The sequence below is a fragment of the Chionomys nivalis genome, chromosome 1 (genome assembly GCF_950005125.1).
Source record: "Chionomys nivalis chromosome 1, mChiNiv1.1, whole genome shotgun sequence".
Lineage (NCBI taxonomy): Eukaryota > Metazoa > Chordata > Mammalia > Rodentia > Cricetidae > Chionomys > Chionomys nivalis.
The window spans coordinates 136,243,030-136,259,877 of NC_080086.1; the positions used below are offsets into that span (position 1 = coordinate 136,243,030).

Genomic DNA, 16,848 nt, shown 5'->3' on the forward strand with positions numbered 1-16,848 from the left:
AGGGACAGCTCTCATTCCCCATTTCCTTACATCTCTAGAGAATGGCTAAGAAAAAGTGAAGAGCCAAGCTTAGATGCAGGCTCCGGACTGAGCACGCGAGAGAGAAGCAGAAGAAGCTTTGTGTCCCCTTGGCCTGCTGCTGACGTCTGCAACGAAACTAGGCAGCGGCCACACTGCTGTGGCAGAAGGCAGTCACCAACTAGGAAGGTCTCCAACTAGTCTTGTGGCCCAGCCCACTTTTTTTCCTGGATTCAAGGCGATGTTGCCTCAAAACAAGGACCAGGTGCTGCTACAGAACACAGTGCCCCCAGGGTGTCCCCCTCAGGTCCTCTCACAGTTTGCTGACTCCCCTCCATCCAACTTAGCGTCTCTCTCCCCCCATCAGTCCCTCCCTCCTTCCCACTTACCTTTGCCCTCTCACAGGCCAGCCTATTTTTCCTTCTCTTCTCCGCCACAGCCCCACTCTCCCAGGCCTCACTTCTACTCTTCTGACTCAAATTCTGACTTTGTTTCCCTCCCATTCTCTTCCTCCCTCCCGAGTTCCCCCACTTTCTTTCACCAGAACTACCCTTGTCTTCCTTCACGACACTCATCCCCTCCCCTCAACTACCAGCTGTGCGCCTCCCCTCCTCTTTCCCATTACTCTTCTCTTTCCCAGGTACAAAATTCCTCTCCTCACTCTTGCCAGTCTCCTCCCCACCTCCAGGGCATCCATAGTTCCACGGCCACGTCCCCCAGCCCCAGCCCCCCTTCTGGAGGGATTTCCAGTAACAAACAAACATGGCAGTGTACTCAATCCAAAAACACCAGGTCCCTTGGGGTGGCAGGGGGATGCGAGGCAAGCAAGGTGGACCCTGCAGAATTCAAGGACCCAATGGCCCTCATCCGAGCCCTAGTCGTCCGTGTGGGGCGCTGCAGAATTTCAAGAGATCTCCAGCTACTGTTTCTGCAGCGCCTGTGGCTCGGCACACCCACACCCAGCCAGGCACCAGTCGTGGAGTATCCCATTTGTCTACAGTGCCTCCAGCCCCGCACCCCATCTTGCCCCACCCCCAAGTACAAGACGGGGGCAAGGCTGTTTGCCTTCCCTCAACTACTGCCCTGTGCTCAGGGCCAGGAGTCTGGGCGTCTCCGCATAGGTATTGGCTTCGGCCTCCATTTGTCTCGGGGCCAGGCCAAAGCCTTGCATCTGCTACCACCAAAAAAACGGCAGGAAGCAAGTCCTCAAGGAGAGGTCGTCCTGAGGCAATCGCCTACAACCCAGACCCCAGAAGCTCAAGTTATGGACACACTCTCCCAGGCCGGGACCCTCAAGTTTGCAGGCCTCCAATCACTAAAATCCAGCCAATGTTCCGTGCCTCCAGCTCAGGCACCAAAATGGGCCACTGCCTCCCCAAGGCCCAGATTGTCTACAGCCCCAAAGAGGTCGGTGTCTCCAGAATCTGTTCTCCAAAAGTCACCATCTTAATTCCAGAGCAGCGGAGACCCTATGGAACACCCTCTCCAAACCCCACCCTCCCTACCAGGACTTCTCAGACCTTAGGAAGCCACAGCAACACCTTGAAGGGCTGGCTGGCCGGAGGCCAAGTGTGTTCTCCCGCCCTGAACCCTGGAAACCCCTTGTGGAGTCTGCTGTCCCCTGGTTGAAGACCAGAGGCACCCACAGCCCCATTCAGCCTTCACTGTATCCAATAAAGCCTAACCCTGAGACTTGTGTCTGTGCCCTACTGTGCCCTACTGTGCCCACAGGGTGGAATCAAGGGCTATAGGATAAGGTCCCTCAAGGTTGGAGGGAAAGGAAGGTCAAGGACAGAAAGTGTCACACATCCAGGTGTCTGAGCTGCTTAGAGACCTCTGCAAGGCCCTTTTCCGGTTTAATTCAAGTCTGTGGACAGATAATTGGAATCAAAGAAGAGGCCACTGGGCCCATTTCTCAGGGCATGCCTGGGTGGACACACAGCAGCCCATTTTCCTCATTGGGAAAGACATGTCTAACAACTCATTCACAGGTGAATACAGAAATCCCATGTACAGACCAGAAGGCTCCAGGACTGGAGAGATGGCTGAGTGGTTCGCTAGCTGCTGCTCCTGCGGGTTCAGGTTCAATTCTCAGCACCCATATGGCAGCTCACAACTGCAACCCAGTTCCAGGAGACCTAATGCCCTCCTCTGGCTTCTGTGGGCACACTACACACGCCCGGGGGGGGGGGGGGTGAGGAGAGGAGAGGCGAGGAGAGGCGAGGGAGAGGCGAGGAGAGGCGAGGGAGAGGGGAGGCGAGGGAGAGGGGAGGAGAGGCGAGGGAGAGGCGAGGGAGAGGCGAGGGAGAGGCGAGGGAGAGGCGAGGGGAGGGGAGGGGAGGGGAGGGGAGGGGAGGAGGGGAGGAGGAGGGGAGGAGGAGGGGAGGAGGAGGGGAGGAGGAGGGGAGGAGGAGGGGAGGAGGAGGAGGGGAGGAGGAGGAGGGGAGGGGGAGGAGGAGGAGGGGAGGAGGGGGAGGGGAGGAGGAGGAGGGGAGGAGGAGGAGGGGAGGGGAGGAGGAGGAGAGGAGGAGGAGAGGAGGAGGGGAGGAGGAGGAGGGGAGGAGGGGGAGGGGAGGAGGAGGAGGGGAGGAGGAGGGGGGAGAGAGAAAGAGAGAAGAAAGAGAACTTTAAAAGGGATAGCAGTAGCCCCGCGGTGGTGGCGAACGCCTTTAATCCCAGCACACAGGAGGCAGAGGCACACGGATCTCTGTGAGTTCAAGGCCAGCTAGTCTACAGAGTGAGTTCCTTGACAGGCAGGGTTACACAGACAAATCCTGACTCGGAAAAAAAAAGGGTGGGGGGGTGGGGGTTGGCAGTGGTGAGGTACCGGGTACAGAACACAGAAAACACCTGTCAGAGAACAACCGCCACCCATAACTTCTCTGTTCCAGAACTAGGTGTCAAGCCGTGAGAAAGGTCCCAATCAGCTGCGGAGGATGCCTCAAAGTGGGGAGTGATTTCTTCATATTTAGGAAGCAGTGAATATGATTTGAAGCCAGCTTTGTTTTGGGGTCCCTGCCTTCGCTGTGCCCTGGGAGAAATCCCTTCCTCTCCGAAGCGATAAAGGTCCTGGCTTCTACGAGTCCGTGTATCTATCTCTACTGAAGTGGAGTGGAGAGCGTCCCAATTCGGTAACTTTTTAATTCAATGTTTACTGATCTTCAGTAATCTCGTCCAGCCCCACGCCCCACACAAAGATGGCAGATCCGCCGTCACTCCGGGCTAGGAACCGGATCCGAAGCCAGGGTTCCGTGGCAGCGCGTACCGCTAGTGCTGACGCGGATTGGCGTACTGCGCTTGCGCGGAGAGAGGCCCGGAGGGCGGCGCGTGCGCACTGCGCGTCTGCGAGCCCCAGTCAGACAGCCGCGCGAGCGCAGATCGGAGATCTGCGGTGGTTTGAGTGGTGGCGAGCCCGCCGAGCTGTGTCGGGTCCTCGGTCTTCCAGGCGACGGCGTTACCGAGTTCGGCATCAGTCGAAGGGGCACGGCATGTCGTGGGTTCCGCAGGGCTGACAGTGAACGCGCTTGCGGGATGGGCCGGCGCCGGGGTCTGGAGCTCTACCGGGCCCCGTTCCCGTTGTACGCGCTCCGGGTGGACCCCAAGACCGGACTGCTCATCGCTGCCGGCGGAGGAGGCGCCGCCAAGACCGGCATAAAGAATGGCGTGGTGAGAACGCAAGGCTACTGGGAACTGGTCTTGCCGTGGCCGAGGGCGATTCCGGAGTGGCCGGGGGGCGGGGTCGGGATGCAGGGGTGGACTGTACCCCTGCTTTAGGCCTTGCCGGTTTCTAGCAGGAAAACCCGGCGTAGACGCCTGGGTGCTGCTTTCACCTAAGAAGAACGGTTGAGTCGTCCAAAAACAGACGGAAAGCTGTGCGGTTCTGTGAAAGCCGGGCTGCCCACCCACGCAGGGCCACGGGAGCTGGTCCAGGGCTCTTAGGCTGGTCTTTTCCAGGAAGGCACATTGACTTGTTTGCCTTCAAGTAGCTCGAGCCTGGATTCCTTTCTTCCTGTAATTGGACCTAGTAATCTAAGCCCTGTTTGCTGTATGAATTGGGGAGCTCCAGCAAGAAAATAAAGCTTCAAAAACCCCAAAACCCGTGAGCTAGAGGTGTGGGAAGCAAAGGAATACAACTAAGACCAGGATTAAATGCTAAGACAGGGACCGATGTGACTTCCGGGCTCGCCTGAACTTTGCCCACCTTGGTTCCCTCCCAGCACTTTCTGCAGCTTGAGCAGATCAACGGGTGCCTGAGCGCCTCCTTGCTGCACTCTCATGACACAGAGACACGGGCCACTATGAACTTGGCACTGGCTGGTGACATCCTTGCTGCCGGACAGGATGCCCGCTGTCAGCTCCTGCGTTTCCAGGTCCATCAAGTGAAGAGCAATAAAGCAGAGAAGTCAGGTGAGGAGCTTTGGAAAAATCCTTCTAATCTTGGTCTCTAAAGAAGAGAGATTAGATGTGGGGTCATGGTAGCACTGAGCGCTCTCTGCCCTGTCAGTAAAGAAGGACTGGTACTTAGTACAGAAGCCTGGATTCAGCTAGGTTGTGGTGCAGCCTCAGTACTTAGGAGTGATATTTATTAAGAGGATATTTAAGGCTAGCCAGGGCTACATAGCAAGTCCCTGCCTTAAAAACAAAGACAAAACAAAACAAAAACCCAAAGAAATCTGGATCCTGGCAAATGTTTATGCTGCAGGTTCCAAGGAGCAGGGACCTCGACAAAGGAAGCGGGCAGCTCCAGCAGAGAAGAAACCAGAAGGGGAGGTTCAGCATGAAGGGGTTGAACTCAGAGTAAAGAATTTGGAGGCTGTACAGACAGACTTCAGCGCTGAACCACTGCAGAAAGTGGTGCGCTTCAACCACGATAATACCTTGCTTGCCACCGGAGGGACTGATGGCCATGTTCGTGTCTGGAAGGTATGGCTCTAGGGGCTTAAAGGACATGAACTGTGAGGATTCAAACATGCATTCTGGGAAACTTATGAGTGGCCGTTAGGACAAGAGAGATGGGGATCATAGTGTTCTTGCTGTGTCTGGTCTGAACCATGATACTGGCTTGGCTGTAGGTACCTAGTCTGGAGAAAGTTCTGGATTTCAAAGCACATGAAGGGGAGATTGGAGATTTGGCTCTGGGTCCTGATGGCAAGGTAAGGAGGTGGGAATGTGGGGTGCTGGTGCAGAAGAGGGGAGGCTCTTAGGCTGCTTGCCTAGTAAGTAGATGTCCTAACTATCCATCTTTGGACTTTTTACTCCTGCCCAGTTGGTTACTGTGGGCTGGGACTTCAAGGCCTCCGTGTGGCAGAAGGATCAACTAGTGGCACAGCTCCACTGGCAAGAGAACGGCTCCGCCACCTCTTCTAACACACCATACCGCTACCAGGCCTGCAGGTGTGAAGAGCTCGGGCGGCTAAACGAGGCACACTTCAGCAGTATTGGGGAAGCAGAAAGGGATCAGGAGGGGCTGGGGATGACTGTAGCCTTGTTGGAGGTGGTTTCAGATGTGACCAGGGTACAGGAAGGCACAAACCTGGGGGCTAGCAGCCACTGAAAAAGCCTTTTGCCCGGCTTCCAGGTTTGGGAAGGTTCCAGATCAGCCTGGGGGGCTGCGGCTCTTCACAGTACAGATCCCCCATAAGCGCCTGCGTCAGCCTGCACCCTGCTACCTCACAGCCTGGGACAGTTCCACCTTCCTGCCACTCCGGACCAGGCCCTGTGGCCATGAAGTCATCTCCTGCCTCAGTGTCAGGTATGAGAGACTGCTGCTTAGCTGGAGAGGGGAGTGAGTCCTGACTCAGTCTCTTGAGGACGCCATAGGGGGAGAGGGTGTCTGCACACACTTCAGAACAACGATGCTTTGTTGTGTGTTACAGTGAATCGGGCACCTTCCTTGGCCTCGGCACGGTCACTGGCTCTGTCGCTATCTACGTCGCTTTCTCTCTCCAGGTAATGGGGAGAGGTTGGCACAACACTCTGGGAGGGCTACAGGCTTACTCTACCCTGAATGTACAGGAAAGATTCTGGCCCAGTTCATAGGGGAAGCCTGCTGGGGCTGTGGAACATGTTTCCCAGAAAGAGCCTCCAATTAGGCTTCCCTCGCTTGTTTACTCCTTCCCCAGCGTCTCTACTATGTGAAGGAGGCCCATGGCATTGTGGTGACAGATGTCACCTTTCTACCTGAGAAGGGCTGTGGCCCACAGCTCCTTGGATCCCATGAAACTGCTCTTTTCTCTGTGGCTGTGGATAGTCGTTGCCAGCTGCACCTGCTGCCCTCACGGCGTGAGTGAACGTTCTGTCGTGTGTATCGGGGATACCGCTTCATCTTTAGTTATAGCAAAAATTGACCCCTATTTTTGTCCACCCCCTCTCCCTCCTTGAATGAAGGGGGTTCAGGGTTCTGGCCTTAAGCTCTGAGGCTCCCTTGCCCACTCACTTCTTCCCTTGTCCCTCAGGGAGTGTTCCTGTATGGCTTCTGCTCCTGATGTGTGTCGGCCTTATCATTGTGACCATCCTGCTGCTCCAGAGTGCTTTTCCAGGTTTTCTTTAGCCTCCATGACCAATGGGAATCGGGCTTGGACACTGCCACCTCCCAGAGCAGAGTTGTTGCGGTCCACAGCTGAGGCTGCCTCTGCTGAGACTGATGGGTGCTGCTTGTCCCTCAGCTAAAGCTTTCCTGTGGCCCCATTATCACTCTGGATCCTGGGAGCCCTGCACTCATCACCTGTGGATCCATTTAGGACAGTGTGGTCTGAAGCCCAGGGCACACTACCTGCCTCATTCCCTCTGCCTCCCAGGGCTCCAGAGTTAGCTCTTCCTTCTCTAGAAATATGTGATGGTGACCAAGAGCCTGGAGGCATTGCCATCCTTCCTCCAGAAACTGTTTCTCCTCCTCCCCTTACAGCCATTACACGAGGTCCTTGGCTTTTGTTGAGGAAAAAGTCTGGGCTAACACTTGCTGTTAGGGCAGGAAGAGGCAAAGGAAGACTCAGGTAGCAGTGGTCTGTGGGCTCAGTTGGGTAGCAGCAAACCAGCCAGGCCACAGATATAGTAAGCTCCTGGATGGTTTACTCCGGCCTGAGGGAAGGGAAAGTGAGCCTCAGCTCATTAGGCAGGAAGAGTTGATATTTAATAAACAAAGAAAGATTGAACCGAGACCCCAAACAGCTCTCTTGTCAGCTCTTTCCATCTTCAGAAGTGAGTGCCCCAAGGTCAGGCAGCTCCCCGGAGTGCTGGAAGACGGCTCGGGCATACTGATGCAGGACACGGTTCAGGTAGCTGTGCTGCTGGGGAAGCAGCCCTTCTAGGAAGCCCATGTGGCCACCCCGAGCCGTGATGAGCAGTGCAACGTAGGGAGACTTCTGAGCAGCCTGCAGAGGGAAGGCTGGGAGGGAGTGAAAGAGGAGGTCAGGAAGTGCCCAGCAGTGAGAACCCACATGTGTGGCTTACTAGCCTTGGGATCAGGTCCGCAATGTTGAAGCCACTCACCGTGGGCTGGGGAGAAGGGATCGTCTGCTGCGTTGAGGCAAAGAACAGGGGTATGAATGGCATCTACCTTGGTTCTTGGGCTTGAGGCTTGGTAATAGGCTGCACAGTCTCTATACCCGAAAGCCACAGACGTGTAACGCTCATCCAGCTGGCGGATTGTGCGGGCCTGTATGGTGGAGGTATGGGATAGGCTATGATATTAGAAAATAGGAGACAACAGGAGACCGACACTGGGTAAGGGGATGGTTGAAAAATACCTTTATGGCAAAGTCTACATCCAACACCTTTCTAATTGTCTTTCTGTTTCTGGAAAAGAATACATCAGGGTTTGTCTGGATTCCTGCCCCTCTCAGAGCTCCCAGCAAGACCCCACGTGGAACTGACCCAGGCACTAGCAGAGCCGGGTGTGTCTACTGTCCTACCTGGCGATGAGCCGGCAGAGTTCAGCAGTGAGGGGCCGGTTGAAGAGCAGTGAGTTGAGCGGGGTCTCCAGAGAGTCAACAGTTTGAAAGGAGTCCCAGCATGCAGATATTGTCAGTCCTGCTGCCAGGCCTCCAGCCTTCTTGGTCCGTGCCAGGTAGTTCAGCACCAGCATCCTGTAAAATTGGAGAAAAAGGCCATGGAAAGTGTTGGCGTGAGTTAACTGGGGCAGAAGAAAAGGAAAAGACAGAAGATCTGGAGTAAATCCAGTCAACTCTTACCCTCCAAAGGAGATGCCCACAGCCAGCAGCGGAGCTTGCGAGTAGCGGCGCTTTATGTGCCTCACAGCTGTTTCTAGGTCTTCAGTGTGGCTGGCACAGTAAGCCCTGTGAGTCTGGGGGCAGAGTGGGGCGTCGGCTAGGGAGGGCGGCTCTTGCCAGAAGGCAGCCAAATGGGAGGACTCAGGAGGTAGTGGGGAAGGGTAGGGGGGACAGTAAGTAGGCAAAACCTTAGAGCCAGTGATCTCTAAAGGGAGCAGGTGCAGGGCCACCACAAGAAGGAGGGTACTCACCAGCAGCTCTTCCCCTCTGCAGCCACGGTTATTAAATACAACAGCCCTGGGGCAACACAGGTAGGTGAGCCAAGCCCTCCCAAGAAGACCCTCACCTTTGGCTGTCTGCAGAAAGGCCCCTGCTAAAAGTACTGTACCAGGGTCAGATCCACTTCCCCTTCCCAAGCTCTACCCCATCCTTACCTGTAGCCATCTTTCAAAGCTTGATCAACTAGGTGTAAGATGTACGGCTCCTGGCTACTGCTGATGATGCCTGGAAGCAGCAATACTATGGGCTGGGTGGTGGGGTCTGGGTAGAGACTGTTCTTAGGCTGCTCAGCCCAGTCTAGAAGGAATTGGCCTCCATCGGCGGTCTCGAGGACTTCACTGGGATTCAAGAGAGATGGGTATACAAAGATACTATCAGGAATTGGACTCCAAAGTCTACCCTCTGGCTCACCCACAAACTGCAGGTTGCCATGGGTATTATTTGAAGGCATGCTTTATATAAAACAGTAAGGCTGCCCATATAGAATGGAGATGAACTATTACGCTTGTGTAGGTACCAAGTAAAGAGCCTTTCCGTTTGCCCAGTTCACACCACACTCTAGGGCAAAGATTGCCTTCATTTAAAAAGGTGGATCCGTTACCCCTAAAACTGGCAGCTCTGTGTTCTGACTGTCCTTACCTCTGGTAAGAGACTTTAGCCTGAGACTGCAGGAGGACTCGAAAGATGGTTTGTAGCCGTCCCTCAAAACACCACAATGTGGGGTAGAAAGTCTCCACAGTGACTGGACAGTGTTGTTCCAGGAAGGCCAGGAACTGAGGCCCAGCAATCAGACGAGGCCTCTGTAACCACACAACACACTTGGCTTCATTTTTCTCTTGTCCCAGACATGGGAGAATGAGTGATTTCTTCCCCAGAGTCCAGCCTTAAGGACACGGCTTTGCCATAGTGAAGGGTACAGCATAATTCAGACTAGAATGGCCAGGTCACCATCAATAATACAGTCATCTAGTGCCAAAGAACCCCAGTCCCAAAGGGTCACCTCCAGAACTGACCTGGAAGGGGTACTGACTTCCTCACTCAGCCTGTTCCCTCAAGTCCACTTGTGGGAGAGCAGAGAATATAAACTGCTCAGGTGATCCCCTACAGTAAGGGCTGTGGTCCTCTGGTTGGTTGGTTGGAGTCTGGGCCTTTCTTATGGTTTGATTTTATTTTAATGATGTGCCTCTCTTTGTGGGTAATGTACACAGGTGCAGATCTTGCCTGTGGGGTTCAGAAGAGCTGGAGTTACAGGCAGTTGAGTACCACAACATGGATGCTAGACACAAACTGATCTGCAGGGGCAGTACATGCTCTTCGGGGCTGAGACAGCTCTAGCCCAGGTTGGCTGGTTTTTTTGAGACAAAGTTGTACTATACCTACACTGGCCTTGAACTCATCATAATCCTCCTGTCTCTGTGCTGGGCTGTGTCAGCATGCTCTGCTGGTTGGGATTCTCTACTAGGCAAAGAAATGTCAATACCATGCAATCTGTGACCTTTTGCATTACTGTTGAATTGTCCAGATGCATCTCCTGAAGCTTCCTCTGGTCAGTCTGGCTCTTCCTGGGCCCCAGTGTTTTTAGCACACCCTTGTCTACATTCTTTCTGCCTTTCTCTAATGTGTGTGCTCAGTGCTGAAGGGCTGCTTTTACAAGGGCACCTCATACCGTGCCCCAGTTCTTAGGCTGTGTTGTACAGGAGGAAGCATCCATAATGTGAACAAATATTTCCTTTTTTCATGCCAACTAGGGGAAAGGGAACAGAGATGGGCTAATAGGGATAAATGAGGTCAATGGGCACAAAGCCCTGACTCAGCCTCTCTGCTTGGTTCTGCATAGCCTTACAGACTTAAGAAGAGTATGCCGAACAAAATTGGGGGACTCTACAGACTGGAATTGAAGGGTTGAGGTGTAGCAGCTCAGTGGTAGGCTCTACATTCAATCTCCAGTATTGAGGAAGTAATTTTTTTTAACCATAAGTGGCTTTTCTAAGTAACTTAATCAGATCCTGTTTTATCTACAGTCCTGCTACTCAAGAGGGACTAAGGAAATGACACACTAAAAAGGCCCCATTGATACTGTGACTTGGACCCTGGTCCTTAACCCTGGAATAGCAACAATGAAGTCACTGCTATAATGCAGACTAATCACAACCTTATTTGATAAGAAATCATGACTCTCATAGGTTAATTGATCTGCCCAAAGGTAGAGCAAACAAGGGGAAAGCAGAATTAATAGCTATGAGAGCAACAATAATAAATTGTAGGTAAAGTTGTTAAATGTTCCATTGCATTCCCGGTATTGTGCTAATGAATAATCATGTGATTTTTAAACATTTTTATTTTTTTACCATTTATATTTTAGATTTACTTTTATTTAACATGTGTGAGTGTTTGCCTACATGAATATTTGTGTACCACCTATATGCCTAGTGCCCCTGGAAGCCAGAGAGGGTTACAGACCATTGTGAGCTAGAAGTGCCATGTAGGTGTCAGGAACTGAACCCAGGTGCCCTTAACCACCGGAACACCTTTTTTGATTTACATTACTTCCATTTACCAATGGCCGCAACAGTTCTCTGTTCTCTGAGACAGGTCCCTTGGCCTCACTGTATGGGCACAGGACCTTGCTGGGTTGCCCAGGATGGCTCAAAACTCTTGGGTTCAAGTGATCTTCCTGTCTTAACCTTCCCAGGAGCCAGGACTAATTTAAAGATGTTAAATCAATAGGTTTCTTGTTAAACTCATTTACCTCAATAGATTTTAATGAGATCAAAAATGTTAGCTTTGGACTGGAGAGATGGCTCAGAGGTTAAGAGCATTGCCTGCTCTTCCAAAGGTCCTGAGTTCAATTCCCAGCAACCACATGGTGGCTCACAACCATCTGTAATGGGGTTTGGTGCCCTCTTCTGGCCTGCAGGCATACACACAGACAGAATATTGTATATATAATAAATAAATATATAAAAAATGTTAGCTTTCCTGGATATGTAGATTATACATTTTATCTACATTTCAGTTGAGGAAATATCCAAATTGATCAAAAACAACCTGCTAAGACTTCCTCAGCACGGTATACACAAAGCGTCTAGAATTTAAAACAGGGCTGAGTGTGTAGGGGCAGAATTATCCATCTGTCCTAAGCTTGGCAGGAGCCTCAGCCAGTCCTCAAAGGAAAGGAGGCCCTGCCAAACTGATGGACTGGTGCCAGAACCACACAGACATTCGTTACATTATTCTGTGCAGCTAGCAAACATAATCTGCACGTTGGACCACCTAAAAAAGGAAAGCAGAAAGCACAGATCTCTGACACTCTAGCCTCCACCCCCACCTTTATCAGTCAACAGTACAGGGGGTGCACCCTTCCTGTGTCTAAAAGACCCAGCTAGCAGGGAAGATTCCGAGAATCTAAAGAGCAGAACCGGCTCTCTGGTCATAATAGCAAAATTCACTGGGCGCAGGAGAGCCAACTATCCAAGCTTTCAAAAAGGGCTGAAGACTACCCCCATACATTCTAGAACCCCAAGCGCAGCGGCCAGAGCTCAGCCCTCACCCACCTGGGGCACACATGCCCAGTAGTAGCCCAAGTAGAGAGGAATGCCAAGAGCCAAGAGCAGAGAGACGGTGTCTGACCAGGTGGCGTTCTGCGGGCTCAGGGAGGTACTCAGCATCTTGGTTATGTAGGGGTATCCCAATTCCCAAGCTCCCCGCGGGCTCTAGCTCCTGAACTTTGACTCTTCCGCTTGCGGTTGCCGTGGACCCGCCTCTTGCACGCCATTGGCAGACCTCTGCAGGTCCCACCCTCCATCGGCCCTGCCCGCCGCCAGTATTCAGGCGAGGGGCGGTGTTTGGCTGTCAGGCGAACCTCACAAACCCTAGCGGCCCTGACCCGGTCGCCCACATCCCTCCCTTCCTCCCTCTCCTTGGTGAAAAGCACTGTTGCCCCAGGGTAATCAGCGCCCCCGCAGCTGCCATCTTGGTGCGTGCCTTCCCTGGAGGGTGAAAGCTGAATCAGGCAGCCTGGGAAGGTTCCGCAGTCAGTCCTGTGAGAATATTCTGCTCACTCACACAGCGCAGCCATTCACCGTGACCCTCACACACTGGGCACAAGCACTGCCCAACAAATTGTTACAGACTCAGGTTTCAGCCGCTCAGTGGTGATATTCTACTCCCTTGGTTGAGTGTCTCTACGTTGTCTCTTACGATCCCCATCAATAGAAAGGGTGCAACAGATGATTTGCTCATCAACTCTGTTTTCAGGCGTTGAATATGAACGACCCGGGGATCCTGTCCCTGTTTGAATAGGGAGTGCTGCTGTAGAACCTTGACTTCCCACTGGAATCATTCGCGACTTGTACCACTCCCAGTTTAGGGAAGAGCCACGGCTTGGATATATCAATATATGTAATGCAAAATCTCTCTGTGAGATTTAAATGTTGAATTCTTAGGACAGGAAAGGGTACTAGAAAAAGAAGTACTCCCTGCCGCTGTGATGCCCAAACGTCAATGGGGAAAGGCAGGAAAATGGGTAGGAGTTTCCCAGGAGAGTGGGAGCTCCAGAAGTAAAACTCTGGAGCCAAAAGAAAAGTGTGACTGAGCACGTGGGTGATCAAGGGACCAGGTATTGAGAGCTCCCTGAGGGCAGAGGAAACCCATCAAAGGAATCAGGAACTGAGAGTGGTCAGAGAGATATGTTTTAGATGAAACCCTCAGGTTACTTAGAGAAGGAGGAGGATAAAGACAGAAGAAGCAAACGGGCCACCTGGGTGCTGTTAAGAGCCCTCCGGGCACTGGAGCACAGAAAATAGGTGCCTGCACTGGGACCCGGCAGGAAGAAGAATGAAGATCGTCAGCACAGAAGGCAGGGTTGGCAGGACTCTAGCGTGGTGGAGCTGAGGATGGTTCTCAGGTTTCTGACTGCACAGATACAGGCGTGTCTATCCCCAGGGTGGAAAAGAATAGGAGAGGAAGACAGTGCATTCAGCTTCACACGTGTTAGACTAGAATGCGGGAGTATGTTCTATTTTCTTAGACTCTGCCTTCCTACCTGCATCCATCCATTACTCAGAAGCCAAGCTAGCAGCTCAGGTTATGGACCTCTCCCCTGAAACCCAGAGCCCATTCCCCTAAGCAACTAAGGACAGCCTGTGTGCTCCAGAGCCCTCTCCAATTATTGAATCTGGTTAATCCTAGCCCTGCCCCTGTCTGTCTTCCCTCAGAAAAAAACTGGATTGTGCCTGCCCTTTGCTCCTGTCTGTCTGCCAAAGGACATTGGTGCTTCCCCCTTGGGACTGAGCATGACTCGTTTTGACTTTGGTCTCCAAGGTAACTGAAGATCATTTTCTTTAAAAAGCATCGACCCCTTCAATGCCAGCACTAGCCACAAAACCCAAACCCAAACCCAGGTACAAATCAGTAGGATGTTCACTTCCTGAGGACCGGGCCCTTGTAAGCTAGGGTTAGAGATCTTGGAGTCATTTCCACTTAGTTGGAGTGGGGTGGCTTTTTGTCTTTTTTATTTTGCTTTTGAGACAGGGTCTCACTGTGTATCCTTGACTGGCTCAGGAACTGCTGACCTTGAACGTGAAGCGATTCTCCTGTCTCTGCCTAAACACTGGGTTTCAAGTGTAAACCCACCATGCTCAACTCATCAGCATTTAGATGATGAGTTCATTTTTTGAGTTGATTTTAAAAAGCACTGCAAAATGAATGTTCTGGCAAAAATGTATGCCCCCAGTCTGAACACAAGATCAAGATGTCATCAGGGTGGGTTCCGTGGGGATCTGTGTGTGCGTCTCCCACCGCTCCTGAGGACTGGTTGGTAATCTTCAGTGTCCATGGGCAGTCTGGTTTGTGTCTATCTTCTCATGGCGATCCCATAACAAAATACTACAGACTGGAAACTTTTTAAATATTTATTTTTTACCGTGTGGTTGGGGGGGGGGAGAGTGAGCACAGGTTCCCAAAGATGTTAAAGGAGGGCATTCGAGCTGGAATTTCAGGCAGTTGTGAGCCACCTGGCACAGGTGCTGGGAACCAAGCCTGCATCCTCTGCAAGAACACATTATGCTGTCTTAAACATGAAGCAGTAACCTCTCCAGGCCTATGCTGGACTATTTATAAGCAATAAAAATATGTTGCTCGCAGTTTTGGAGTGTGACAAGTCCAAGATCGAATGCTAACAGAGTTTAGTGTCTGGTCATGACCTGTTCTTCATAAATGATGCCATTCATGTGTCCTTACATGGTGGAGAGAACAGGAAGACAAGACAGCAAAAGGCATAAACACTGCAGCTTCTCCCACAATGCCATTAATCTACGCGCAGAGGCAGAACCTTTGACTTAATCATGTTTCAAAAGTCCCCACCCTATGTTCATAGCAGCTTTGTTTGTCACAGTCAGAACCTGGAAACAACCTAAACACCCCTTGACTGAAGAATGGATAAGGAAAATGTGGTACATTTACACAATGGAGTACTACACAGCAGAAAAAAATAACATCTTGAAATTTGCAGGAAAATGGATGGAGCTAGAAAACAGTATTTTGAGTGAGGTAACCCAGACACAAAAAGACAATTATCACATGTACTCACTCATAGATGGTTTTTAAACATGAAGCAAAGAAAGCCAGCCTACAAACCATAATCTCAGAGAACCTAGACAACAAAGAGGACCCTAAGAGAGACTTACATGGATCTAATCTACATGGGAAGTAGAAAGTAGAAAAAGACAAGCTCTCCTGAGTAAATTGGGATCATGGGAACCTTAGAGGAGGAGGGCTGAAGGGGGAAGGGGAGAGGCATTGAGGGGAGCAGAGAAAAATGTGGAGCTCAATAAATTTCAATAAAAAAAATTTTTTAAAAAGTCCCCACCACTTAGCACCACAACAAAGGGTAAGTCTCGAGACACTAATTTTGGGAGACACTCCAGACCATGGCAGTATTATTCCTGTATGTTACGTGTTCAAATTTCCTTTTTAGCTATGAACACCAGTCATATGGAATATATATACTCCAGTATGACTTCATCTAAGCTAATTGCATCTGCCATTACATTATTTCCAAATATGATAAAATTCGGAAACCCTGGTGGTTACAGCTTTAACAGTTGAGCATTTGGATAACACAGCCAAACCCCTGACTTTTATGAAATAATCTTTGTACACTGTGAAGCTGTGTCTTTGCTAAAGCATCTTCTGATTGGTTAATAAAAGAGCTGACTGGCTGGTAGCTAGGTAGGAGGTATAGATGAGACACCTAGACACAGAGGATGCTGGGAAGAATGGTGGAGTCTGGGAAGTCACAAGGAGACTTGGAAGAAAGCAAAATGAATTTGCCGTACTGAAAAAAAGTATCACCATGTGGCAGAGTGTAATTAAGAAATATGGGTTCATTTAAAATTTAAGAGCTAGTTAGTGACAAGCCTGAGCTATCGACTATAAGTCTCCGTGTGGTTATTTGGGAGTGGCTGCCAGGGCACAAAGAGACTCCACCTGCATCTCACAGATAATGATGGAGTTACAAGAACACATGAACACATGAGAAAATGGAGACTGAGAAGGGAATCCCAAGGAACACCAGTGCATGCGGAGAACTGAGACCAACTGACCAGACAGGGAGGAGTAGCACGGCGGAAACCAGTGGACACGGACCAAACCAATCTTGCCCAACAGCATACCCCACAGGAAGGATAAGGTCCTTCCTTTCACAGGAAGGAAGGGTGTCTTATGGCTGTGATGGCTGCTGACTGAAGGCTCTGATGGAATTGAAGGAGGCTGAAGATTCTGAGGCATAAGATTATTCAAAAACCTAAGTCCATGGACCAGTGGGTGAGATACAGCCCAGGGCTTAGGTAGAAGGACTCACCGCTCGGATAAAAGCAGGCGACACTCCATTTTGACAGCTTTAAGAGCTGCACCGTCTGTATTGGCAATGGTTTCTCCCAATACACAGCCCCATCTGTCTCTCCCCTCACGTGGAACCTCTCCTCCATAATGCACGTGGTCACAGGGACGCATGGACACCTTCCTTGGAACCTCAGCTTTAACAACTTAATAAGAGCTTGTTAGGATGCCTTGATACATATAACCTGTTCACACCCATACTGTTGCACTCCTAGATAACTGGCCATGTACTGGCCACACTGCTCTTTTCAGTGCCGGCCACAGTCACACATACTAACAGTAAGTCATGTTCTCCTCAATAACAAACAAGTTTCTCAGATAAAGTCAGTGGCACCCACAGCATAATCATAGTTAAAGAGGGTTTAAATGAACCCCAGCCTCGTATCTGTCCAGTTGTATCTATTTCTCTCGCGCAACACCCCCT

General features: G+C 51.2%; 3 protein-coding genes across 3 annotated transcripts; 2 read left to right on the plus strand and 1 right to left on the minus strand.

Moving 5' to 3' along the window:
* Window positions 1-259: 259 nt before the first annotated feature.
* Prr30 (proline rich 30) lies at window positions 260-1,468 on the plus strand. Its single transcript, XM_057756687.1, has one exon. The coding sequence runs from the start codon at window positions 260-262 to the stop codon at window positions 1,466-1,468; it is 1,209 nt and encodes a 402-aa protein (XP_057612670.1).
* Window positions 1,469-3,359: 1,891 nt separating this feature from the next.
* Window positions 3,360-7,158, plus strand: Preb (prolactin regulatory element binding). Its single transcript, XM_057774591.1, has 9 exons — window positions 3,360-3,684; window positions 4,236-4,425; window positions 4,721-4,941; window positions 5,091-5,171; window positions 5,285-5,412; window positions 5,597-5,770; window positions 5,895-5,967; window positions 6,141-6,300; window positions 6,474-7,158. The coding sequence occupies exons 1-9, from the start codon at window positions 3,550-3,552 to the stop codon at window positions 6,566-6,568; spliced, it is 1,257 nt and encodes a 418-aa protein (XP_057630574.1). The 5' UTR covers window positions 3,360-3,549; the 3' UTR covers window positions 6,569-7,158.
* A 28-nt stretch (window positions 7,159-7,186) lies between these two features.
* On the minus strand, window positions 7,187-12,249 carry Abhd1 (abhydrolase domain containing 1). Its single transcript, XM_057774606.1, has 9 exons — window positions 12,080-12,249; window positions 9,165-9,325; window positions 8,681-8,863; window positions 8,498-8,543; window positions 8,208-8,320; window positions 7,929-8,102; window positions 7,764-7,812; window positions 7,507-7,672; window positions 7,187-7,402 (listed from the first exon to the last, which is right to left on the minus strand). Exons 1-9 carry the CDS (start codon window positions 12,191-12,193, stop codon window positions 7,194-7,196), a joined length of 1,215 nt encoding a protein of 404 aa, XP_057630589.1. The 5' UTR covers window positions 12,194-12,249; the 3' UTR covers window positions 7,187-7,193.
* Window positions 12,250-16,848: the final 4,599 nt, after the last annotated feature.

Coding starts and splice junctions, on each gene's coding strand:
- Preb (XM_057774591.1), top strand. CDS start 3,550: ATGGGCCGGCGCCGGGGTCTGGAGCTCTACCGGGCCCCGTTCCCGTTG. Junction 4,942..5,090: donor GCCATGTTCGTGTCTGGAAG/GTATGGCTCTAG, acceptor GCTTGGCTGTAG/GTACCTAGTCTGGAGAAAGT. Junction 5,771..5,894: donor ATCTCCTGCCTCAGTGTCAG/GTATGAGAGACT, acceptor TGTGTGTTACAG/TGAATCGGGCACCTTCCTTG.
- Prr30 (XM_057756687.1), top strand. CDS start 260: ATGTTGCCTCAAAACAAGGACCAGGTGCTGCTACAGAACACAGTGCCC.
- Abhd1 (XM_057774606.1), bottom strand. CDS start 12,193: ATGCTGAGTACCTCCCTGAGCCCGCAGAACGCCACCTGGTCAGACACC. Junction 8,321..8,497: donor GCAGAGGGGAAGAGCTGCTG/GTGAGTACCCTC, acceptor CTCTGCCCCCAG/ACTCACAGGGCTTACTGTGC. Junction 7,813..7,928: donor CTCTGCCGGCTCATCGCCAG/GTAGGACAGTAG, acceptor ATTCTTTTCCAG/AAACAGAAAGACAATTAGAA.